Below are 18,701 nucleotides of genomic sequence, written 5' to 3'. Positions count from 1 at the left end.
ACCAGGAGGTTGTCATTTCTGGTAATGATCCTCGATACGGAGGTACTGAGGGTGTTTCTTCCAGAGGAAAAAGCGTTGGTGATACAAACAATGGTCTGGGATGTCCTGAAGCCAGCCCGGGTGTCGGTTCATCAGTGCATTCGCCTTCTGGGGAAGATGGTGGCCTCTTACGAGGCTCTGCAGTACGGGAGATTTCATGCTCGGTCCTTCCAACTGGATCTCCTGGACAAATGGTCAGGATCTCATCTACACATGCACCAGAGAATACGTCTGTCGCCAAAGGCTAGGACCTCACTCCTATGGTGGCTGTAATCACCTCGCCTCCTGGAGGGCCGCAGGTTCGGGATTCAGGACTGGATCCTTCTAACCACGGATGTAAGGCTGGGGCGCAGTCTCTCAAGGGGAAACTTTCCAAGGAAGGTGGTCAAGTCTGGAAGCCGGCCTGCCGATAAACATTCTGGAACTAAGAGCCGTCTACAACGATCTTCTGAGAAATCAAGTACAGTCGGACAATGTAACGACAGTGGCTTACATAAACCGACAGGGTGGAATGAAGAGCAGAGCTGCAATATCAGAGGTAACAAGAATCATCCTCTGGGCGGAAAAACACGCGCTGTCGGCAAGCTTCATTCCGGGAGTAGACAACGGGGAAGCGGTTTTCCTCCGCAGACATGATCTCCATCCAGGAGAGTGGGGTCTCCATCTGGAGGTGTTCAAGGAGGTAACAGATCTTTGGGGTGTACCCAAAATAGACATGATGGCCTCTCGTCTCAACAAGAAGCTCCAGCGATATTGTTCCAGGTCGAGGGACCCACAAGCAGTGGCGGTGGACGCCCTAGTGACTCCGTGGGTGTTCCAGTCGGTGTATGTGTTTCCTCCACTTCCACTCATTCCAAGAGTTCTAAAACTCATAAGGAGAACAAGAGTTCAGACAATCCTCATTGCTCCGGACTGGCCAAGAAGGGCTTGGTACACGGATCTTCTGGACCTACTGCTAGAAGAGCCGAGGTCTCTTCCTCTTCGGAAGGACCAGCTGCAGCAGGGGCAGTTCACTTATCAAGACTTACCGCGGATATGTTTGACGGCATGGAGGTTGAATGCCAGATATTAGCTTGGAAGGGTATTCCGAACAAGGGCCCTCATTCCGAGTTGATCGCTCTGTATTTTTCATCGCATCGCAGTGAAATTCCGCTTAGTACGCATGCGCAATATTCGCACTGCGACTGCGCCAAGTAATTTTACAATGGAGATAGTATTTTTACTCACGGCTTTTTCATCGCTCCGGCGATCGTAATGTGATTGACAGGAAATGGGTGTTACTGGGCGGAAACAGGCCGTTTTATGGGCGTGCGGGAAAAAACGCTACCGTTTCCGGAAAAAACGCAGGAGTGGCCGGGGAAACGGGGGAGTGTCTGGGCGAACGCTGGGTGTGTTTGTGACGTCAAAACAGGAACGACAAGCACTGAACTGATCGCACAGGCAGAGTAAGTCTGAAGCTACTCTGAAACTGCTAAGTAGTTAGTAATCGCAATATTGCGAATACATCGGTCGCAATTTTAAGAAGCTAAGATTCACTCCCAGTAGGCGGCGGCTTAGCGTGTGTAACTCTGCTAAAATCGCCTTGCGAGCGATCAACTCGGAATGAGGGCCAAGGTTATTCCTACCCTGATACAGGCTAGGAAAGGAGTAACGTCAAAGCATTACCATCGCATTTGGAAAAAGTATGTGTCTTGGTGTGAATCCAAGAAGTTTCCTAAGGTGGAGTTTAAACTTGGACGATTTCTCCTCTTCCTCCAAGCAGGTGTGGATATGGGCCTGAGATTAGGTTCTGTAAAGGTCCAGATTTCTTCCCTATCCATTTTCTTCCAGAAACAATTGGCTGCCCTCCCTGAGGTTCAGACCTTTTTGAAGGGAGTTCTGCACATCCAGCCTCCCTTCGTGCCGCCTACGGCGCCCTGGGATCTTAACGTGGTGTTGCAGTTCCTCCAATCAGACTGGTTTGAACCTCTACATGAGGTTGAGGTCAAATTTCTCACGAGGAAGTCTGTCACTTTGTTGGCCTTAGCTTCTGCTAGACGTGTGTCGGAGTTGGAGGCTTTGTCTTGTAAAAGTCCATACTTGATCTTCCATGAAGATAGAGCTGAGCTCCGGACATGTCCGCAGTTCCTTACGAAGGTTGTGTCAGCATTTCATATCAACCAACCTATTGTGGTGCCAGTTGCTACTGACTCCTCAGTTTCATCAAAGTCCTTGGATGTTGTAAGGGCTCTGAAAATCTATGTGAAGAGGACTGCTCGTCACAGAAAATCGGACTTGTCATACAGGACTTGTTTGTCCTGTATGATCCCAAGAAACTTGGGTGTCCTGTTTCTAAGCAGACAATCTCTCGCTGGATCAGGTTCATTATCCAGCATGCGTATTCTACGGCAGGATTGCCGTGTCCTACGTCTGTTAAGGACCACTCTACTCGTAAAGTGGGTTCTTCCTGGGCGGCAGCCTGGGGTGTCTTGGCTTTACAGCTTTGCCGAGCGGCTACTCGGTCTGGGTCGAACACGTTTGCAAAGTTCTACAAGTTTGACCAAACTTCAGGTCCTCAAAGACCAAAGTATCAATCAGTTCTGCAGGAGCCTCCGTGCTCTCCCTCCCGTTCTGGGAGCTTTGGTACATCCCCATGGTACTAATGTGGACCCCAGCATCCTCTAGTACGTAAGAGAAAATAGGATTTCTCATACGTCCTAGAGGATGCTGGGGTCCATTTCATGACCATGGGGCATAGACGGTTCCGTAGGAGCCATGGGCACTCCCAAGACTTTTCAAGGGTGTGAACTGGCTCCTCCCTCTATGCCCCTCCTCCAGACCTCAGTTTTAGAAATGTGCCCAGGCAGACTGGATGCACTCCAGAGGAGCTCTACTGAGTTTCTCTGAAAAGACTTTATATTAGGTTTTTTATTTTCAGGGAGAACTGCTGGCAATAGTCTCCCTGCTTCGTGGGACTGAGGGGGCAGAAGTAGGAAGCAACTTCCTAAAGAGTTTCATGGCTCTGCTTCTGGCTGACAGGACACCATTAGCTCCTGAAGGGAACTGAACGCTAGCCGTGCCTAGATGCTCACTCCCACAGCACGCCATCACCCCCCTCACAGAGCCAGAAGTCAGAAGACAGGTGAGTGTTAGAAGAAAGATCTTCAATCAACATAGTGCCAGCTAAAGGTACCATGCGGCTGGCGGGAGCGCAGTGCGCCATGTTGCCCACACATACACAGGCACTGCAGGGTGCGGTGGGGGGGGGTGCCCTGGGCAGCATGAAACCTATGGAAACTGGCATAAATAAGGGGCATAAGTTGCTAAGGCACAGTCCTACCCCCGCCAGTATAAAAAAATTTACCTCATAAAAGCTGAGGAGAAACACGCCATTGAATAGTGGAGCTTCCTCCTCAGCCAGCACACTGCTTAGCGCCATTTTCTCTCTCTCCTCAGGCTGCAAAGACAACGCTGATCCTCCTCCACTACTGAACAAGTATCAGGGTGCAAAACAGGGGGAGCCACAGTGAATTTGGTACTATATAATTGTGTGATTAGCATTATAAAAGCGCTGCATGTCAGTGGGCATTTTGTGTTCACAGACATTGTGTTACTGGCGCTGGGTTGTGAACTGGCAAATTTTATCTGTGTCCCTCTGACAGATTTTACTGTGGGTCTGTCCACTATAAGTCCCGGAGTGTCTGTGGTGTGGTTGTGCATGTGACATGTCTGAGGCAGTGAACTCTTCCTCTGTGGGAGACATGTTATACCCCTTTCACACAGCCCAAAATTTCCCGGGTTATTGCACATGAACGCGCACCAACCCGGGAAATTTCTCGGTGTGAAAGGGTACAGGGTCAAAATCCCGGGATTCCTGCCCCGGCATTTCAACCCTGCAATCGACCAGGGTTGGTCCCGGGATCCTCCCGGGAACCTGGTCTGTGTGAACGGAAGCCGGGTCAATGCGCCCCGGCTCCTGTTCACTTTCGCTTGGAGATCATGTGATCTCTTGCGCCGCCCCCGCCGCGTCACCGCTGACGTCAGCAACCCGGCAATATGCCGGGCTACTGACTGCGGTATGCAAGGGGTCTTACTCGGGAATGTCCCTGCATGATCCAGGGACCGTATTCCCGGGTAAGACCCCTGCATATCTGGTGTGAAAGGGGTATTAGAGACACAGAGGTGTAATATGACACCAAGAGCCTGACTGGGTGAAAGGTTACATGATTCTGTGAATCACTACTGAATCTCATACAGAAAACTGTATATAATCTGTTGAAGATGTGATTTTTAATAGTTCTGCCTTTCATCCACAGGGACCCCTCTGGGTCACATACAAATTTGCACAAGTGGTACAAACTGATACCGACACGGACTCTGATTCCTGTGTCGACACTAATGATTCCAGGGGAATAGGTCCTAAGTTAGCAAAAAGCATTCAAAACATGTTTTAGCTATAAAGGAGGTGTTAGAAGTTACGAAGCCCCCTCTTTTACCACAAGGAGACGGTTTACTTTAGTAAAGAAGTAATGTAATTTTCCCTCCACCTCAGGAGTTGAACAGTCTCTTTTGGAGGGAGTCTGATTTAACCTGAAAAGAAATTTCAGATTCCCAAAAGGAATTCAGGCAACTTACCTTTTTCCAAAAGGTGGGAGTCACCACGCATTTTAGACAGTGCCCTGTCATAAAAGAGAAAAGGTGTTTCTCCCTGCACCTGGAATGGCTTCACTTAAGCAGCCGACAGACCGCAAGTGAGTGAGGTGATCTATTAATGTGGCCAATGGGACACTACTCAGGCCTACCATTGTCTGTGCGTGGGTGAGTAGTGCTATTGAAAAGTGGTCAGAAAACTTGTCATTAGACATTGACACAATAGATGGAGACGAGATACTCCTAACGTTAGGTCATATCAAAGACGCTGCTGTGCTAGAAACCATGAAATATATTGGTCTCTTGTGATCAAGAACCGCTACCATGGCAGTAGCGGCTCAGAGGGCGTTGTGGATTCGCCAGTGGAATGCTGATGCAGATTCCAAAAGAAATATGGAGGCTCTCCCGTATAAAGGTGAGGCCTTGTTTGGTGATGGGCTGGATGCCCATGCTCTTCGTTAGTCTTGGCGGCTACCGCAGGTAAGTCGACATTCTTGCCTCCTGCACCAGCAAAAAAGACACATCACTCTCACATGCAGTCCTTTCGGCCCAACAAATACAAAAAGGCCAAAGGTTCCCCCTTCTTGGGAGGTAGGGAAAGGGGAAAAGGAAAGAAGTCCGCAGCGTCTCCAGGATCCCAGGAGCTGAAATCAACCCCTGCTCCTGCCAAATCTGCAGCATGACGCTGTGGCTCCCTTGCGGGAGTCCGCTCGGATGGGAGCACGTCTGAAACTTTTCAGCCAAATCTGGATTCAATCTGGCCTGGACACATGGGTCTTACAAATAGTGTCCCATGGGTACAAACTAGAGTTTCAAGTCGTCCCCCCATGCCGATTTTTCAAATCGACCTTGCCAGCTTCTCTTCCAGGAAGAGAGGCATTAACAATGACAATTCAAAAATTATGTCAGGATCAGGTCATTGTCCTGGTACCCTTGTCACAGCAAGGAGAAGGTTTTTATTCAAGCCTCTTCGTAGTTCCGAAGCCGGACGGCTCGGTCAGACCGATTTTTAAACCTGAAAAATCGGAATCTCTACCTGAAAAGGTTCAAGTTCAAGATTGAATCCCTGAGGGTAGTGATTTCCAGTCTGGAGGAGAGGGACCTCATGGTGTCAGTAGACATAAAGGATGCTTACTTGCATGTTCCCATTTATCCTCCTCATCAAGCTAATCTGAGATTCGCAGTACAGGATTGCCATTACCAGTTCCAGACGTTCCCGTTCGGACTCTCCACGGCACTGAGGGTATTCACCAAGGTGATGGGGGAGATGATGGTCCTCCTTCATCAAATAGGAGTCAATATAATTCCTTATCTGGACGATCTCCTGATAAAAGTGAGATCCAGGGAATAGTTGGTGCAGAACATCGCACTCTCCCTGTCAATACTCCAACAACACGGTTGGATCATGAATTTTCCAAAGTCGCAGTTGGAACCGACGACAAGATTGTCCTTTTTAGGGATGATTCTGGACACAGTTGTACGGAGAGTGTTTCTTCCAGTGGAAAAGGCTCTGGAAATCCAGAAAATGGTCAAACAAATATTGAAACCAACAAGCGTGTCGATCCATCAATGCATTTGGTTGTTGGGGAAAATGGTAGCAGCCTACGAGGCCATACAGTTTGGCCGATTTCATGCCAGAGTATTCCAGTGGGACCTGTTGGACAAGTGGTCCGGATCCCACCTACACATGCACCGGAAAATAATCCTGTTCCCCAAAGCCAGGATTTCGCTCCTGTGGTGGCTACACAGTTCTCACCTACTAGAGGGACGCAGGTTTGGGATTTACGACTGGGTCCTAATAACCACGGATGCAAGTCTCCGAGGCTGGGGAGCTGTCACTCAGGGGGAAAACTTCCAAGGAAAATGGTCAAGTCAGGAAGCCTGCCTTCACATAAACGTTCTGGAATTGAGAGCAATTTACAACGGCCTTCTACAAGCGGTACATCTTCTTCAAGATCATCCTGTGCAGATCCAGTTGGACAATGTAACAGCAGTCACGTACATAGACAGGCAAGGCGGAACGAAAAGCAGAGCGGCAATGGCAAAGGTGACAAGGATTCTCCTCTGGGCAGAAAGACATGTTAGAGCTCTGTCAGCAATTTTCATTCCGGGAGTGGACAACTGGGAAGCAGACTTCCTCAGCAGACACGATCTCCATCCAGGAGAGTGGGGCCTCTACCAAGAAGTCTTCGCAGAGGTGACAAGTCTTTGGGGAGTTCCTCAAGTAGACATGATGGCATCTCGTCTAAACAAGAAGCTTCAGAGATATTGTTCCAGGTCGAGAGACCCTCAAGCAATAGCAGTGGATGCACTGGTGACCCAGTGGGTGTTTCGGTCGGTATATGTTTTCCCTCCACTTCCACTGATTCCAAAAGTTCTCAAAATAAGAAGAAGAACAAGAGTTTGAGCAATCGTCATTGCCCCAGACTGGCCAAGGAGGGCTTGGTTTCCAGATATTCAGGAGATGCTCATAGAAGATCATCGGCCTCTTCCTCCTCTTACCGCGGCTTCGTTTGACGGCATGGCTGTTGAGAGTCGGATCCTAGCCTGAAAAGGGTATTCCAAAGAAAGGCATCCCCACTCTTATTCAGGCCAGGAAAGGAGTAACGTCTAAACATTACCACCGTATTTGGAGAAAATATGTGTTTTGGTGTGAATCCAAGAAGGCTCCTACGGAAGAGTTTGAGTTGGGACATTTTCTCCATTTGCTGCAGGCTGGTGTGGATGCGGGCTTTAGATTGGGGTCAATCAAGGTCCAGATTTCGGCCTTATCAGTTTTCTTTCAAAAACAATTGTCTTCTCTTCCAGAAGTTCAGACCTTTGTGAAAGGGGTTTTGCACATCCAGCCTCCATTTGTGACTCCAGTGGCACCATGGGACCTTAATGTGATGTTGCAGTTCCTTCAATCGAGTTGGTTTGAACCTCTACAGGAGATAGAGTTGAAGTTTCACACTTGGAAAGTGGTGATGCTTTTAGCCTTGGCATCCGCAAGGCGGGTGTCTGAGTTGGGGGCCTTGTCTCACAAGAGCCCTTACCTGATCTTCCATGAAGATAGGGCGGAGTTGAGAACTCGACAACATTTTCTTCCGAAGGTGGTTTCATCTTTCCACATAAACCAACCTATTGTGGTGCCAGTGGCTACTGACACGTTCACTGAGTTAAAGTCTCTAGATGTGGTTAGGGCTTTGAAGATTTATGTCACTAGAACAGCTCGGATACGGAAAACAGAGGCTCTGTTTTGTCCTGTATGCTCCCAACAAGATTGGGTGTCCTGCTTCCAAGCAGACCATTGCGCGCTGGATCAGAGGTACGATTCAGCACGCTCATTCTTCGACTGGGTTGCCGTTGCTGAAATCGGTGAAGGCCCATTCTACTAGGAAGGTGGGCTCGTCCTGGACGGCTGCCCGGGGGGGGTCTCAGCATTTATAACTTTGCCGAGCAGCTACTTGGTCAGGGTCAAACACTTTTGCTAAATTTTATAATTTTGATACTTTGGCCGATGAGGACCTCAAGTTTGGTCAATCGGTGCTGCAGGGTCATCCGCACTTTCCCGCCCGTACTGGAGCTTTGGTATAAACCCCATGGTCATGAAATGGACCCCAGCATCCTCTAGGACGTATGAGAAAACAGGATTTTAATATCTACCGGTAAATCCTTTTCTCCTAGTCCGTAGAGGATTGTGGGTGCCCGACCCAGTGTGTACTTTACCTGCAGTTTTGTTCAGTTAGTTACACAAGTTGTGTTACATTTGTTTTCAGCATGTTGCTGTAAATGGTTCATCCCTGTTGGCGTGTGTTATGTTGAATGCCATGTTGTGCGGCATGGTTGAGGTGTGAGCTGGTATGATTCTCACCGTTAGTATAAATGTAAATCCTTTCCTCGAAATGTCCATCTCCCTGGGCACAGTTCCTATAACTGAGGTCTGGAGGAGGCAGAACTGGCCCTAACCAATATGATGCCTAGGCAAGATTTTGGCTAGTGCCCCCAGCACTACTGCTAGTTCCGCCTCTGACCCTGCACCCCTTTCCCAGCACCATCACCCCCACCCATAGCAGTCCTTTTTTTTGTTTTCCTATCCCCTGTAATTTAAATAGGAACAGTGTGCACATTCGGCGCACAGCCCAAAAAGGTATGTGTTTTTGCTGGCAAGGGGCATGGCCACACAATAGTACCCCCAATTCAAATTATGCCTCACAGTAGTGCAACTTTATTCACAATTTGTCATACAATAGTGTCCCTTATTCACATTACATCACACAGTAGTACCAATTTACCTTATATATGTTACTTCTCACAGTAGTGCCCCTCATTCACATAACATCATACTGAATTGCTCCTTATTCACATTACACCACACCATATTGCTCTTTATTCTCATTACACCACACCATATTGCTCCTTATTCACATTTCACCACACCATATTGCTCTTTATTCACATTAGACCACACAGTAGTGCCCTTTCTATACGTTACACCACATAGTAGAGCACCTTATACACATAATGCCAAACATTGGTAATGCATTTATACACATAATACCACACAGTAATGCCCCTTACACATATGACACACATTATTAATGTCCTTATAAACATAGTGCACCTTACACATTATGCCAACCCTTATTAATGCCCTTATACACATAAATTCCCTTACACATATGCCGCACATTGTTAATGCCCCTATACACATAATGACATACATAATGTCCCTTACACATATGCTGCACATTATTAGTGCCCTTATACACATAATGACACACATAGTGCCCCTTACACATATATTACACATTATTAATGCCCTTATACAAATAATGACACATATAGTTCCTGGCGTGAGTCATCTGGCAGCTCTGCTAACGTCGGGTGCCTATTTTTTATGAAAATGCATCTTATTTGCATTGCTATGTGGCTAGGATGCACAAGCAGCTTCTGTTGATTAAAATTATATGCAGCATGCCTATATATTGTGTGCGACTGTGGCTGTATCTGCATACAAAATGCTGCACACAGAATATAGGCATGCCGCATATCATTTTAATCAGCAGAAGCTGCTTGTGCCCCTAGGCAATTGCCTAGTTTGCCTATGCCTAAGGCCGACTCTGGGAGGAGGGGCATAGAGGGAGGAGCCAGTTCACACCCTTGAAAAGTTTTGGAGTGCCCATGGCTCCTGCGGAACTGTCTATGCCCCATGGTCATGAAATGGACCCCAGCATCCTCTACGGACTAGGAGAAAAGGATTTACTGGTAGGTATTAAAATCCTGTTTTTAATTACCTACTGGTAAAGCCTTTTCTCGTAGTCCGTAGAGCAGAGGTTCTTAAACTCGGTCCTCGGGGGTCCACACAGTGCATGTTTTGCAGGTCTCCTTACAGAATCGCAAGTGAAATAATTAGCTCCACCTGTGGACCTTTTAAAATGTGTCAGTGAGTAATTAATACACCTGTGCACCTGCTGGGTTACCTGCAAAACATGCACTGTGTGGGCTCCCGAGGACCGAGTTTGAGAACCTCTGCCGTAGAGGATGCTGGGCGCCCGCCCAACACTTCGTGATCCTGCAGTGGTTACTTACTTCAGTACTGCTTAGTTCTTGGTTAAGTACTGTTTTGTTACTTGGTAAGTAATATTGTTCAGCCTTTGCTGATGTTTCACGCTAGTTAGCTTGGTTTGCCTTGTGTGTGAGCTGGTGTGAATCTCGCCACTATCTGTGTAAAATCCTTCTCTCGAAGATGTCTGTCTCCTCGGGCACAGTTTCTAGACTGAGTCTGGTAGGAGCGGCATAGAGGGAGGAGCCAGCCCACACTCTCAAACTCTTAAAGTGCCAATGGCTCCTAGTGGACCCATCTATACCCCATGGTACTACTGTGGACCCCAGCATCCTCTACGGACTACGAGAAAAGGATTTACTGGTAGGTAATTAAAATCCTATTATTAGTTATAAACACACTGCACCCAGCCTGCTCTGCCACACACCTCACTGCAGATTGTTTAACCACTTAACTGGCACTAACATATAGGATATGCATACCACCGCACAGGGCTGCCATCAAGGGGGTGCCCTGTGTACAGTTGTCCCGGGCCCGGCCACTCTGACAGAGTGGAGGGCCCGGGCTGCACACACAGCCAGCCGTGGATATTCCTGGCGGTAGCCGCCGCCGGTGACACTAACTACGGCTGGCCGGCTGCGTGGAGGATTTAAACGGGGGCGGAAAGGGCGATCGCCCCCCCCGCCCCGTGTACACCTGCCCATCACATTTAAGAATTGAAGCCACCGCCAGCGGCGCCGGGTCCACGCCTGTACTTCCGTGGGCCGTGCCGTCCGAGCAGCAGCAGCACTGACCGAGTGTGAGAGTCCGCCCTCCACCACTGCTGCTGAGAGTCTCAGCGGTGGCAGTGGGCTGTCTCTCAACTCAGTCAGTGCTGCTGCTGCTTGGATGACCCGGCGCTGCTGGCGGTGGCTTCAAATGTCAGGGCAGTGGCGGATTTAGTGCCAGTGCAACCGATGCAATGCACTGGGGCCCAGCGCAATTAAGAGGCTCAGCCGGTAGCATTATAATGAGTCTGCCCAGCACTGTGCCATTGGCCGCACCAGCGGTGATGGAGGGAAGAAAGGGGCACGCCAGCAGGGATCTCGCAGCTACGCTACGGCATCATTAAATCAATGAAGGGTGATGAGCTCAATCATCACCCTTCACGTCTGCGGCTGGGGCTGGTCATGCACTGCATGCTGGGATGGGAAGAGGGAGGAAGGAGGAGGGACGGGACACAGGGAGCTTCCTGCGGATGTGTGAGCAGTCTGCGACTCTGCGTTGCTTGAGGACTGACTACTGAGGAGCCTGACCGCTGCCATCCAGAAAAAAAGTATGTTATGTCATAATTAAAAATGTTGACCCTGAATATATGTGTCTGTGTCTAAACATATAGGGCTGCCCCACTAGTATAGAGCTATATATATCTATATATATCTATATATATATATAATCTTTAAATCATCCGGCACTCCTGATATGGGAAAAAGAACAGTGGCCTGGGTGCCCTTGCTATATTTAAATAGTCCCTCTATTGCTGAATAAGCAAATGGCACGTCACTCCAGGTTACTGAAAAAAGGATTTTAATCCATGACAAAATTACATGGTCAAGCAATGGTTAAATGTGCAGCATGGCAAATTCTCTACAGCTCGTTTCAAGACCTAAGGTGTGTACTCACGATGAGATAAATCGGTAAGATTTTGACTATATAGTCAAAATCTTATGAAAAGTTAGTGCATATCTCAAGGTGTTAGGCAGCTTGCGATACAGATTCGATCCCGATGCGCGCTCCCGTGGGGTCAGTATCGTAAGGCTAGATAGACTGTGCAGGCAAGTCAATCTTGACTATCTAGTGTACTATCCAGTACAAAGTATAGTCAAAATTGGCACTTAGTCAAAATCGTACATAGACAAAATCTAAAGCACAGATAGTCAATATCTGTACAATCTGTGCTATCTGGGCTCTGGGGGAGTTCAAGGGAAATCACATAGTCAAAATCGGACATAGCAAGGATCCCACCGTGTGTACACGCCTCTAGTCTCGTCTTCAGGATTTATTGCCGCTGCTTGTGTGCTACATGGCTGAAAAGAGCATAAAATGCTGCAGAAAGCAAGTGCTTTCTGCAGCATTTTATGCTCTTTTCAGCCATGTAGCACACAAGCAGCGGCAATAAATCCTGAAGACGAGACTAGGTCTTGAAACGGGTTCACTACGGCTGGCCGGCGGTCGGGCTCCCGGCGACCAGCATCCCGGCGCCGGGAGCCCGACCGCCGGCTTACCGACAGCTTGGCGAGCGCAAATGAGCCCCTTGCGGGCTCGCTGCGCTCGCCACGCTACGGGCACGGTGGCGCGCTATGCGCGCCACACTATTTTATTCTCCCTCTATGGGGGTCGTGGACCCCCACGAGGGAAAATAATTGTCGGTATTCCGGCTGTCGGGCTCCCGGCGCCGGTATACTGAGCGCCGGGAGCCCGACCGCCGGCAAACAGAAGACCACCCCTTGAAACGAGCTGTTGAGAATTTGCCATGCTGCACATTTAACCATTGCTTGACCATGTAATTTTGTCATGGATTAAAATCCTTTTTTCAGTAACCTGGAGTGACGTGCCATTTGCTTATTCAGCAATAGAGGGACTATATATATATATATATATATATATATATATATATATACCTGCATAGGCAGATTCGGAGGGGGAGATTTCAGTCCCGGGCCCCACAATTTCTGGTGGCAGCCCTGCCACCGCAGCCAGGAGTGCGTTACCTGGGCCATGTCATATCCCATACGTCTGTGCGTGCTGACCCGCTGTGCACCCTCTCTGTGTGGAGGAAATCTGTTCAGCACAAGTGCAGAACAGACTTCCTCATCATGCTGCGGCCTTCTAGGGGTGATGTTGCGGAATGCAATGCCGACATTACTCCTGAAATCACGCCCCAGACTGTTGTGTGAGAGGTTTTCTGGGGCGTATGCGCTGGAGCTAAAAGTGCAAGGAGGGGAATATTGTCCCCTTGCAGCACAACTATGCTGATCTCTGCCTGTGCAGAGATCAGCTGCATCAGTCCCCTCCGACCCACACTGTACTGTGCTCTGCAATAAGGTGAGGGGGAGGCGCTATCACGGGGAGGGGGGAGCATATGATTATCACTTTGGTTTTTTGGCTGGGGGATGCAACAAAACACTCCCTAATATTGTATTTTTTAAATAAAATATTTTAATAATTTTTAAAAAATACATTTTAAACTTTATTAAATAAAAAAAGATAGTGTCTCACCAGTTTTATGGGGGAAAAATGTGTCCGTTAAACAGTAAAAAACAAACAAAAAACCACAACTTAAATGCTTAGGGGTCTATTTACTAAGCGTTGGATGGAGATAAAGCAGACGGAGATTAAGTACCAGCCAATCACCTCCTAACTGCCATGTTACAGGCTAGGTTTTAAAAATGACGAGAGCTGGTTGGCTGGTACTTTATCTGCGTCCACTTTCTCTCTCCAAGACTTAGTAAACAGACCCCTCTGTCCTGTCTTCTGTTAACCTTATTGTGTGTATCTTGTGTTCTTAGATGCAAATGTAAATCCCTTTGGGGGGAATTCAACTGTTTCTCCCCGGGGCCGCCACTAGATGTCGCCCAACGGAGCAATTTCTCTGTGCTGGCGAGCTGAAATGTGTAAAAAGTGACCCATTTAGGTGCCCAAGCTGCACTTTTCGCGATTACGCCCATTACTTAAGTTGGATTTAGTTGCATTACACGGCTAAACCCGACACTAATCGGTGCCACAAACCGCTTCAATTAAATATCGTCCCTGTGTTCTCCCGTCACTTTAGACGGGAGATTGGGCAGCAATATCAATTGAATTCCTCCATTGAGTCCTACTGGGTGAGAAGTGCTATATAAATAACATTATTATTATTAATATTAATATTTATTATTAAAAATAATAATAATAATTAATAAATACATACAAACATAGACATACGCAAATATAGGAGTCACAATTGCTTGAAAGTGCATGTTCTGTAAGTAAACGGCACAAAATCCGATGCAATTCCGCCATCCAGCAGGTGTCGCTGCTGCAAACTATGTAGCCTGCAGTTTGTCTGTGTGTGACTTCCGACTTCTTCCTCTCTTCATTTCCTCGTTGTCATGGAGAGGAGGCAGCGGCTGACGGGCTGCGAGCAGTGGGATAGGCCCCGCTATGGCGGTTCTCAGGCAAACCTTCCGGCTACGTTTCATGGTGAGGCCTCCCAGTATCCGACAGCCCGGAGCAGTGGAGGGCCCCGGCACAGCAGACCACCACAGGGCCGCACACAGCATAGCGGAGATACCCGGCAGGGCCTCAGCCAGCATGGGGCGCCGCAGTATAGGATGCATCCGCAGGAGGAGCGGCTCCAGAGCGGCGCACAGCATGGAGGTCTACCTCATGAAAGTGTGCGGCCGCAACAGCTCATCTCCCCTCACTCAGGCGTCCTGCAAACGAACGTACATGGTGATCCCAAGCATGGAGGGCCATCTTCTGTGTGGCAGAATGGAGGTCCCCTGCCCAATATATCCCAGCAAAGAGGGGGGCAGAGGGATCTCCTCCAACATGGCAGCCAGCAGCATGACTTCAACAGCATCTCAGAGGGAAGCTCTGGTGTATTCCAGCATGGGAGACCCCAGCAGAGCATGCTGGATTATACAAAAGCGAGTACTGGAATCCCGCACGCCAGAGTTCCCGAGCAAAGCCTAATGGAGTACAGAAGGGAAACCCAAGGCATGGCTCAGGACAGAAATCTTCAGCAAGACTTATCCTGCCAAAGGGAAAGGCTGCCTGATATTGCCCAGCATAGAGGCTTCGGGGTAACAGTGTCTCCGCATGATACTCAGCAACCTGGCATGTCCCAACCTGGGAATTCCCTGTCAAGAGGCGCTCACTTTGGTGTTCTACAACATGGCTCACTACATCATGACCTCTCAGAACAAAAAGACGCTCAACCACGCGGATACCAGTTAGATGGTTCTCAACATGGAGCTTCGTTTACAGGCGTGTTGCTACATGGTGACCCCCAGCAAAATGCACACTGGTTTGGTGATCATAAGCCTGGTATATCTCCTTTTGGAGGTTCCCAGACTGAAATATTCAATACAAGGGCATCTGTGAACAGACCTGTGCTAAATGATGCATCCCACTATAGGGCACCATCTCCAGGTATCATCCAACAATGCTCCACACCATTACAGCCTGTGCCACCACAAATCACTCCATTTAGGGCACCATCTCCAGGTATCATCCAACAATGCTCCACACCATTACAACCTGTGCCACCACAAATCAGTCCATTTGTAGATAACGTAGTTCAAGGCCATCATAACTTTCCTCCTCCTTTTCATGGAAACCTCTCCAATCCTTCCTTCCCTGCACCTCCTCCAATGGGCTCTGTTTTTAGTGGATATCATAAGGAGAGTGATCTGAAAGTCCCTCCTCTTCAGACACAAGTTCATGAGCCCCAAAATGTTTTCAACCAGGATCGGCTTACGATGCAGAAGGATGATAGGTTTGAGAATCGAGATCTGTTTAATTTGCATCAAAGAGATGGTCATTTTCTGCAAGATCCAAGACATGGACATGTGCCTTCTGAAAGGGTAGCTGTGCAGAATAAGCCTCCTAGTCAAAATGACAGTTTCTATGAACATAATGTCACTTTTTTGCATCAAGAGATACCAGATCTGCAAAGAGACCCACATTTAGTGAACCAGCATAGATTTAGTGAACATGGTGGCCCATTTGTTCTCCATAACAATCCAGACCTACAGGTTGATGACCGCTTAATGCATTTGAATAGACAAAGTGCACCGCTATCTGGGACAGATGGGGAAATGCATAAGGACAGCTTTCAGCAGTGGCTGTCTAGCTTTTTTACGCATCGGAGAAAGAAACCTCCTCCCAAGACTTGTGCAAGTCAGTCTGTTTCTATCACAGAGGCTCGTGGGCTTATATATGGTGCTGTGCAACTAGTGTCACAGCTCGATTCCTTGTGCCAGACTCTAGAAAATGGAAACGAGGAAGGAGAGTCTTGGACTCTGGATTATGAAAAGGCAAGTGATATTCGTATAGCGCTTGAGAGGAAACTGAAGGACATAGAGAAGCCAGGATATATTCAAGATGTGAAGAAGAAACTAGATAGAGTACGTAAGAAAAGACTTCGCTGGCAGCGGAGAAGACAAGCGACCGAGGAGGAGGAAAAGCAGGCTATGGAGCGTGCTTCCGAAAAGGAGGCCGCTATTGATAGATGGAGGACACAATGTATCCAAGCGGTAGAGGAGAAGAAAAGGGTGAGTATGAGACTTGTGCCTCATTGGAGGTGGTTCTGAAGCATTCCACTAAATTATTATGGATTGTCATAACCTGGAATGAAACACAATTTTTAAGGTCAAACTTTTTGAGATACAGAATTAAAGAGGAGTTGTAATGTTACATTAGCTTCATGTTGTCTGAATTGCTGTATACACATGATATTGTATTTTTAGTTGGTGTACAGCTTTCAAGAGGCACATTCCATTTATTTAGAACCTAATCTCTGTGAGTGCAGAAGAGGACTGCAGCTGGGAATCCTAATCCTAAAATCTCTCCCCTCCCCCCTCCCACACACCCTTATCCTAGCGTACTAGTTATTTTGGCGCAGATTCAGATGCAGTACACTGTTTACATCCAGGGTTGAGGAAGTAGTTTCTAAGTATTTCTGGGAAAATAAATCTGCGACTGCTGAGTTTTAAGATTAGTTTTGCTCTTTTCTTGAGATCAGCTGGTGAGGCGGCTGCTCACTCAAAATTGTGAGTTATGCAAGTTGCTGTGTTGGAAAAAATAAGGGAGTATAGACACCCAGGGGTAGATTTACTAAAGCTTCTAAGACTGAAAAGTTGTGTTGTTCTGTCTATCATTTTCTAGGATGCAATATACAAATGACAGCTAGAATCTGGTTGCTATGGGCAACACCACCAGGTTTCATTTTAAGAAACTACAGATGTGTCCTCATACATCTTGCCTCAATATGCCAAGTAGCGTTAGATGCCTGGTGTGAGTGAGCTTCAGGTCCCGTGAAATTTTGTTGGCATTGGGTATCTTTTTTTTTTTTTAAATGTCCTATTTGCATTGCTATGCAACTAAGACGCACAAACAGACTCTGCTAAGTAAAATGATAGGCGGAATGCCTACTGTATATTCTGTTTTCCACTGCGCTTGTATCTGCATACAATATGGTATTATTTCGTATGCAGATACAGCCGCGGTTGTACATAGAATATAGGCATGCCACATATCCGTTTAATCGTGTAAAATCGCTCAGCGCTACAAAATCACGGCATGGCATGACTAGAAGGGCTGTTTAACGTGCATGGAGGCTAGATATCAGTGGACACATCTGTATGTAAATATACCCCTAATTCTGTGTTTTAATTTATGGTCACTGAATAGTGTCAAACATCTATTGTGTATGAATCACCATTGTAATTATGGGTTGGGTATGATATCCTGGTGTTCGGGGTGCCGGTGGTCGTAAGAAAAGTTAGTGCAGATCGCCCGATGCCGATGTGCAGTCAGTATCGCAAGCCTAGATAGACTGTGCAGGCAAGTCAGTTTTGACTATATTGTAGAAAAGATAGTCAAAGTTGACACTTAGCCAATATCGCACATAGGGGGTAATTCCAAGTTGATCGCAGCAGGAAATTTTTTAGCAGTTTGGCAAAACCATGTGCACTGCAGGGGAGGCAGATATAACGTGCAGAAAGAGTTAATTTGGGTGGGTTATTTTATTTCTGTGCTAGAGAAATGAAATTTCTTCACTCCCCCCTTCACCCGGCCCCTTAGCCCTGCATGCTAATATGGATGATATTGTCCATATTGGCTTGCATGCATAAACGAGCCGGAACCAGCGATGAACGAGCGCGGGGCAGCGCATCGCTCATCGTTGGTGCATACACACTGAAAGATATGAACAATGGGGGTAATTCAAAGTTGATCGCAGCAGGACATTTTTTTAGCAGTTGGGCAAAACCATGTGCACTGCAAGGGGGGGGGGCAGATATAACATTTGCAGAGTTAGATTTGGGTGGGTTATTTTGTTTCTGAGCAGGGTAAATACTGGCTGCTTTATTTTTACACTGCAAATTAGATTGCAGATTGAACACACCACACCCAAATCTAACTCTCTCTGCACATGTTATATCTGCCTCCCCTGCAGTGCACATGGTTTTGACCAACTGCTAAAAAATTTCCTACTGCGATCAACTTGGAATTACCCCCATAGTCAGTATCGCAAGCACAGTCCCTGTGCCTAGTGAGAATCGGGGTTAGCCCGAATCTCATCGTTTGTATGCACCTTAAGAAAAATACAAAATATTATTTAAATATCTCGTGATGTTTCCAAAATTATGGCTATGTAAAGTTTCCAAAAATCTGTGAAAAACGCACAATCATAATATTTTCAAATCGCCATAGCAGTTCTCCTAATTAATCTAGAGAGGTG

General features: G+C 47.4%; 1 protein-coding gene across 1 annotated transcript in view; it reads left to right on the top strand.

Moving 5' to 3' along the window:
* Nucleotides 1–14,291: 14,291 nt before the first annotated feature.
* Nucleotides 14,292–18,701, top strand: part of PDCD7 (programmed cell death 7) — a 51,292-nt gene continuing 46,882 nt past the window's right edge. The window contains exon 1 of the mRNA XM_063925636.1: nucleotides 14,292–16,512. Within this exon, the coding sequence (XP_063781706.1) occupies nucleotides 14,344–16,512 (2,169 nt within the window). The 5' untranslated portion in view covers nucleotides 14,292–14,343. The remainder of the gene's footprint in view (nucleotides 16,513–18,701) is intronic.

Source organism: Pseudophryne corroboree, chromosome 6, assembly GCF_028390025.1.
Source record: "Pseudophryne corroboree isolate aPseCor3 chromosome 6, aPseCor3.hap2, whole genome shotgun sequence".
Lineage (NCBI taxonomy): Eukaryota > Metazoa > Chordata > Amphibia > Anura > Myobatrachidae > Pseudophryne > Pseudophryne corroboree.
This window is presented reverse-complemented; position numbering and strand designations above follow the sequence as displayed.